This window comes from Anolis carolinensis, chromosome 4, assembly GCF_035594765.1.
Source record: "Anolis carolinensis isolate JA03-04 chromosome 4, rAnoCar3.1.pri, whole genome shotgun sequence".
NCBI classification, from domain to species: Eukaryota; Metazoa; Chordata; class Lepidosauria; order Squamata; family Dactyloidae; genus Anolis; species Anolis carolinensis.
Genome location: NC_085844.1, coordinates 170971120 through 170979124, shown reverse-complemented (window position 1 = coordinate 170979124; position 8005 = coordinate 170971120). Strand labels below are relative to the sequence as shown.

General features: G+C 40.4%; 1 protein-coding gene across 3 annotated transcripts in view; it reads left to right on the top strand.

Annotated features, from left to right (window-relative positions):
* patj (PATJ crumbs cell polarity complex component) overlaps positions 1-8005 on the top strand; it is a 222948-nt gene continuing 214943 nt past the window's right edge. Inside the window, exons 1-4 of one of the 3 annotated variants that reach the window (XM_008109348.3) lie at positions 1-273; positions 5174-5228; positions 5314-5480; positions 7488-7682. In XM_008109348.3, the coding sequence (XP_008107555.2) occupies positions 5207-5228; positions 5314-5480; positions 7488-7682 (384 nt within the window). In that variant the 5' untranslated portion in view covers positions 1-273; positions 5174-5206. Of the gene's footprint in view, positions 274-477; positions 742-5173; positions 5229-5313; positions 5481-7487; positions 7683-8005 lie in introns of those variants that run through there. The other 2 variants (XM_008109353.3, XM_062979565.1) reach the window with 2 other exon arrangements.

Sequence of the window (8005 nt, the reverse complement as noted above, 5' to 3'; positions counted from 1 at the left end):
AGCTTCTCCTGGTTAGACAAGGAAGTGTGTTCCTCGCAGGAGCCCTGGCTTCAACTGGAGCGCCTCTCCTCCTTCCCTGAGTCCTGGGCTCGGCTTCCTTTCGCTCCGGAGCGACTCCCCTTTGCGTCGGCTTCCTGTGTGGCAGGTGAGGTGCGGCTCCACTCCAGACTCCGGCTTCCGCCCAGGTGAGAGGCAGCCAAGATCTGGGAGGAGGCAAAGGCACCCGGGGAAGAGACGCCCTCCCCCCTCCCCTCCCCCCCTCCCGGGGACCAGGTAAGGAAAGAGGGGAGCCCCTTGGGTCTTGCGCCCTTGAGTGGGCCGTGGAGGGGGCAACTGGGGAGTAATGGGCACACTGGGCAGCCGCCGTCTTCTCCAGCAGCTCCAGGGCATTGACCCAACGCCCTCCCGCTGCTTCCTGAACCGTTTACGTTGCGTGGAATGACGCCCCGCTTTTGCTTTGCCAAACTCTTGGCAGGGGCGTCAAAGCTCGCTGGCCTTTGGAGTTTGCGGCTTTTCTTTTTTTAGCCCCGAGGTCCTCCCACGCGCAGAAAAACTGCCCAGACCTGAAGCCTCATTTTGACTGCAACTTTCCAGCCACTAACTGGACGGCTTCAGCCAGGACTGGTTTTGCAAATCTGTCCAAAAGGAGCAGCTTGTTTTTGAAGCTGTTGGGAACTTTAGACCAGAGCTGCTTAGAACTTTTTTCCACTCGTGACCTTTTTCTGCCTGATGTGTCCCCAGGTATATAGATATAAAATTAAACATTTACTGACAATAAAGCAGCATTTGCCAGGCTGATTTTCTTATTGTGGAATTTTATGCAGACTCTGCTGTAAACACTGCATGTTGTTGACAGATTTAGGTTAATGGGTAGTGTTCAGAAACCTCTCACTGTTGCCAGATATTTCATGACCCCAACATTGATATAAGCCAGTGGTTCCAAACCTTTTTGTGACCAGGGACCACTCTCCAACATTAGTACCAAAAGGGTTGCCAATCAGCTTTTGGTCAACTTTAGATTTGGTTTGATTATTTTGGGTAACAATTCAGAAAATTGCATTGGATAGACTACATCAGCTCTAGTTTCTGATACAGAACGTATGCCATCCAGTAACCATCATCTCCTCACCCACAGAAAACCATATTTAATAAGCCTCAGCACTATAAGAGGGTTTCATGAGACCAGTTGCCATCCAGTAGTTGCCATCTGCTCGCCCACAGAAAACAATATTTAATAATCTAGAGCTGATGTGGTTTATCCAATGCATTTTTCTGAATCAGCACCTCAAATAACCGCAGGAACAAGCCTAAAAATGAAGACACCAAGGCACCCCTGCTTCCAGGTGCTGCATGGAATGGCTCCACTCAGGGAGAGGGAGGAGGAGGAGGAGAAGCAGCAGTCAGGAGGCTTGTCGCACCTTTTCTGGGTAGTCTGCCTCTCCCCTCCCGACATACCTGTTGCCTTGGCATCATAAAAGGGCAACGATGTAGTAACGGTGAGGCCGCAGACCATATTTTAGTTCTTGGGGACCACTGGTGGTCTACGGACAACATTTGGAGTCAGGACCCACAGTTTAAGAAGCAGTGCTCTAGGTAGAGAGAGGCAGAGGGAGTGCTGAGGTGTTTCCAGAGATTAAAAATAACATGCATTATCTGTCAGACACTACTACTACATGATTAACATTTCAGGCTCTTCAATATTGGTAGAATCTGCCACTTAAACGTGCATTTAATTGAGGACTCTGCAATATAGATCCATGAATGAGGCATTTTATACAGTACATGTTTATTTTCAGGCAAGCACCCACAACAGACCAGGGTCTGAGTCCCTGCTCAACCTTAGAAACCCACTGCCTGCCCTTCAGGAAGTTACAGTCCCTTTGCCTCAAATGTTTTTTGAACAAATATTGGCAAGAAACCCTGTGATAGGCTTGTTTTAGGGTTACATAAGTGAAAAATCACTGAAGGCACTCAACAACATAATATTTAGCATCACAACTGGCATCATTGTTGTTATTCTCAGCAAGCCAGCACCTTGGGGGTATTTCCCAGCCTTATCTCTGACTAATCTCTTTTCTCTGGATAGCTTACTGGAGCCTGCTATGTGTGTGTGTGCGAGTGCACATGTGTGCTTAGATGCTCACCTATTTTATTTATTCATTTATTTATACCCTGCCTCCATGAGAACTCAAGGCAGCTAACAACCACACTATTTGGTCACAGTTTAAAACAGAGCGAATATAGACATTTTAAAAAACCCCAATTAAATAGTACTGTGTGGATTTAGGTTAAAAACAGTGAGAATACAATTACAATTGCATTTAAAGCTCACAATTTCCCCTCCCCCTGAATCCCACCCACAGCCTCCCCAGCAGCAGACCCCTTATCCTCCCCCAAATACCTGCTGGCACAGAAGGGTCTTTACCTGCTTGCGTAAGGCAAGCAGTGATGGAGCCATCCTGGTTTCTCTTGGGAGGGACTTCCAAAGTCTGGGAGCAGCCTTCTCCCGTATTCCCACCAAATGCAATTGAGTGAGTGGTATGCTTCAGTAATATATTACAATCAGATGAAATGTAGCATTATACGTGAATTTAGAAGGGTTGGGTGATGTCTCAAGCGGTTCTCTTCTAGTGAAAAATGTATGACCTCATGGACTAGCCCTGATGAGATTTCTGAACAAATATGTTCAGAGACATGCCGTGAATACCATTAAAATAAGTTGAATGTAAGTTAGTTATGAATAATGCCAAGGCCTACTGTGTAACTAGAAAATTCTGCAAGAAACTGTAGAATGTATCCTCTCATTCTGTAGAGTTTGTTTCCAATTAAGTGTATGTTGGATTGGCGTGATTTTGAGTGCAAAGGACCATTCTGCTAAGTAGTGGAGCTTACTAAAATTAATCTCCACAATTTAATAATGATTAGGGCTGCAATCCTAAACAGACTTACTTGAGTAAATCCCACTGAACTTCATGGGACCTGAATCCCCCATAGTGCAATCCTAACCCATTTATTTAACTGTGTTAGAAGATGAAGACCTTTTTTCTTCAAGGTTGACTGGAAGGACAAAGTACAACCTCTTAATGTATGTGTTGTTCTCATAAAGGTGATTGTTGTTGCTGTGGGGCATAGTACAATCAACCTTCTACATTTGTGGGTTTGACTTTTGCAGATTTGATTATTAACTGATTTGATTACAATGTTCTCTCTAGGAATATCTAGATCAGTGTTTTCCAAAGTGGGTGATATTTCCCCTGGGGTCATGGGAAGGCTCCAAGGGGGTGGTAGTAGCCCAGGGTACAATTGGTGGCACTGGATGAAAATAAGGGGGCAATGGAAGCAGAAAGAGAATTTTGAAAAACCATTTGTAAACGTTTCATATGTTATGCAACATAGTTACACAACATAGTGATTATTTTCCAAAATAATGCAAGTTATAACCGATCAGATAGGTTTCAACAAGCATGTGTTGACAGATGAGAATGTCAAGCATTATCAGGAAGTCCAGCATGCATCTGCACGAATATGTGCATATGTGCATGTAATGCTACTTCTTGATAAATTAGTTTGATAGTTGACAATTTAATATCAAATACATATATCTAATGCAGGACAAAGGACAAAACTCAGTGTATGTTTCATTAGTATTTTAATTTGTTTGCCTTTTGCCATCATGTGGAAAAACCACTCTATACCTGATGTTGTGGGTGCTAGTCTAATAACAAAAAAAAAATTAAAACAAATTTCTAAACTATGTTTAGGACATAGCTACAAATATAGATATATAAAAGAATGCAAATTTGTCTTTGCATCTTTCTGTTTGTTCACTTAAAGAAGGTTCCAGGGGGTGCTGAGTAATTTTTTTTGTTCTGAAAAGGTGGCAGTAGGCCAAAAGATTTTGGAACCTCTGCTCAAGATCCTTCAGTGTGACTCTGTGGTTAAGTTCTGGAGTAAGGATACTGTCTGTATTATATTATTTACTTTTTGTTTGTTGTAAGCCGCCCCGAGTCCCTTTGGGGAGAGGGGGCAGGATACAAATAAAGCTTATTATTATTATTATTATTATTATTATTATTATTATTATTATTATTATAATATTTTATTATGACACAGCAAAGAAGATAGATATGCTGGATTTCTTATCACAAAATCACAAGTCGAACACTTCCCAAGCGTCTAGGACTGTGTGATGTATTTTCGGATGATGCGTGCAGATTCCAGCAGGGTGGCCTTTTGCAGTTGGCAGATTGTAATTTTGTCAATGTCTATTGTTTCCAAATGCCGGCTGAGATCTTTTGGCATGGCACCCAGTGTGCCGATCACCACTGGGACCACCTGCACTGGTTTATTGTTGTTGTTGTTGTTGTTGTTGTTGTTGTTGTTGTTGTTATTATTATTATTATTTTATGACACAGCAAACAAGATATATTATTATTAGTAGTAGTAGTATTAGTATTAATGATCTAGAGATTTCTAGGAGAATATCTCTAGGAATCTCTACTTAGGTTCTCCAGTATGATTCTATGGTAAGCTTTCATCTGACCATGAAGGACCTTGAAATTCCTAGAGAGGTGTTTCTTTCAGACAGTGTTATTCATTGAGCTGAAATCGTTCTTGGTCATTAAAAAAATCACATCTCCTGATAAGTGTGAGGGAAACTTTATACAAGACAATTCTGTATTTCATTATATAATAGTCATACTTTTTATCCTCTTGGGGGCTGTAAAAAGGGTTGTAATTATTGTGCAGTAAAAAATTGTACCCCTTTCCAGCAATAGCGCTTCACTTGGCTGAGTCCAAAAGTAGGCAAGTGAAGCCCCATAGCTGGAAGGCAGAGGGTGAGCCAGGGAGCAAATGAAGTGGATACTTAGGGACAATGAATCAAGGGTATGGCTATTACTCAAAGAAAACAAAAAAACAAAAACCAAACCAAAACCAAAAGGGGGGTTGTGACTATTACACTTGGTGTAATATTCACTATTACTCAGTGAAACATGGTAGTTCCGTATCCTATCCTTCACAGTCACATTGTGCTTTCCTGTGAAATACGGGGCTTTATGTAGCATCTGTAGATCTTGAAAGGGCGAGTATGTAGTCATGTTTTTCAGTTCTGTTCTACAAAGGAGAATGTTGAAAAGCCAGACCTAACACATACTTTTCTTTTAAAATCCAGATTTTCTTGATATCAACAACACAACAAGCCATCATGCCAGAAAATCCCGTTGCAGGTAGGTGCCTTTAAAAACAATCATGTTATCTAAATCAAGTAGTATTAAGCAGCGTTTTCATCTGTGATGTTTTGGGATCCAACAGATAAGCAGCAGGTGCTGCAGATCCTGGAGCATCTGCTAATGAAACTTCATGAGAGAGGAGACACTTCACACAGTGAAAATCTGGCTTTTCTGTATAATACACTTAAGAATCCCTTATTCAATCACATGCTGACTCTTCAGCAATCAATCAAGCAGCTCAAGGAACAAGTAAGTTGCAAAATGAGAAGTATCAAGTGGGTTTGTTTGAGGGGCATACTGTTGAAGTACATATGGCTGGCACTATTGCACTTTAAGACATTTTGGCCTTGGGTGAATTTCCATCTTCTGTCATTCTCATGGTCGAGAACACATGTATAGTTTAGGTTGTGTTAGTGACATTGATTTTACACTTTAATTTGTGTTGATGACATCTGCGATCTACAAGTGGTTGACTATTTTGGATTTGGCCCATTAAGACAAAATGACAGCTCCTCTTTCTGTAAGAAAGCAACTTCATGGTATTATCTCCAGTCTCCAGGTTAAAATACTGGAAATATGCTATCTTGAGAAAAAGTTGTGCAGTCTAAATGAAAGAATAATACTTCGGAGATCTACGAGGGTTGAATGAAAAGTAATGCCTCCACCTTCATTACTTGGGTTTGGATGGGAATATTTTAATAAATCAAACACAGAAATAATCCTTAGAATGTGCTCTTTAACTACCACTATTCACTTTTCCACATAATCACCAGACAATTGGATACATTTCTGCCAACAATGAACAAGTTTTCTGAATCCATCACAGAAGAAGTCGACACTCTGTTCCTGCAACGAGCGTCTCACAGTACCCATTGTGCACAGATCTTCCAATAGCCAAGCAAGGCAATAATGTGACCCACACTTTCTTGTGAAAAATGCTGATTATGCTTGAAATTTCTCTTTGAGTGATATGACAATTGTCCTGAATCAATCTGTCAACCTTTTGCTTGTGATATCCGGTGGTTGCTGTCAGAGGATGTCCAACTCTTTGTTTGTCACGCAGGTCAGATGTTCCCACCTCAACATCTTTAAATTTACCCAATGACGCACAGTACTCACATCAATACAATCGCCATAAACAGCTTGCATTCTCTGATGAATCTCCTTGGGGGTGACACCTTCTCCTGTCACGAATTCAATGACTGCACATTGCTTAAGTCGCATTGACTGACTGTCTGCGCAGGTTCCATACTTCGCACTGTAACAACACAACTGTTCAATGCTAAGGCTTCCTGCCAAATGGAACTATAGAGGAGAGTCTTCTGAACAAGCCAGTACCTGCCACATACCAGTACTGCCATCTGTTGAGGAGTTACGAAGGTGGAGGCATTACTTTTCATTCAACCATCATAGGTTTAAGTCTCAAATGACCCATGGAGCTCACTGGGTATCACTTCTGATTTACTTCAATTTTTTTTAAAAAAGGTCATTCCCCAAACTTAAAATGGCCTGAAAAGAATATGGCGAAAAGACACTGATGCAATCTAATCCATATATAATACCTGATTTTGCTGAATTGCATGGCAAAGGTTAGAGAAATTGGCAGAATACTCTGTTTTTAAGTGTAAAGCTGGCCTGCTGTAGAAAAATAAAGAGCACAAAATAAAATGTGTCTGAATAAAAGAATGCAAAAGAAACATATAAAAGAAGGTAAAGCATATTCTTACTATGTCAAGAACTAAGCTTAAAAAGTCATTACAGTGTTTTAAAGGTAAGCTGTTTCTATTACTCGTTATAATGATAAAACTCAAACTTCCTGTTTAAAAAAGCTCATAAAATACCCTTAAAAGTGAGCCTGAATATAACCACAGTTATATTTATACTTAATACACAAAATAACCCAAATTTGATATATTGCATAATGCATATATAATTTTGTTATATTGCTGTTTTCCCAAAAGAAACATGTTGCAGTAACTTGTTACTTTCAATATCTGCTAAAGGATAAGTCTTTGTTTACAGAGTTTTTTGCCTGTCCCTATGATAAATAATAAACCATCAGTGTTGTGACTTGTTCTGTTGCCAATTGATTTATGGTGCATGTTAGATAAGTAATACTAACGTTTAACCATATAGCACAAGCTGCTGTCATTTATTCTTGCTAAAACATCCATCTACATTGAAGAGTTGTTTTTGCTACTGCCATTCCTTGCAGTTACATAGCTTTGTGTGATTGTCTCCCCTTGCTATCTGCAGCTGACTTATTTACCTCCCAATCGTTCAGTGGATTTTGATTTCACCAGAAGAGGTTTGCTGGTGTTTGACGCAGACCGCCAGTCTCTTGCTAATGGGAACCGCTATATGACTTCCAATGATAATAATCAGTTGGCTCTTGGGATTCCAAAACTTGGAATGAATGATTTTAATATGATAATTCAAACAATGGCAAAGGTAAAGACTCAACACGATTGGTGTGTTAAAAATATAATTTTGTTCACACGGTGGCATGTCAAATTGGAGCAATAGTTTCATGTAACTATAACCTCTTTTCAAATGAGAGATTCAACTCAGTGCAGTTGTAACCTGTCTTTAGCTCTTCCTATCTAACATGGAAAGGTAAAATAATGGAGTAAGCATGTGCAATTCCTTTAGGGATGTAATTTACAAATACCTGAACAGGACTTGTATTACATTGAGCTTCTGGTTATAATGATTTTGGCATAGATTTACTGATAGCATGGGATGTTCCTATTGCTTAAGGAACAGAGACATTC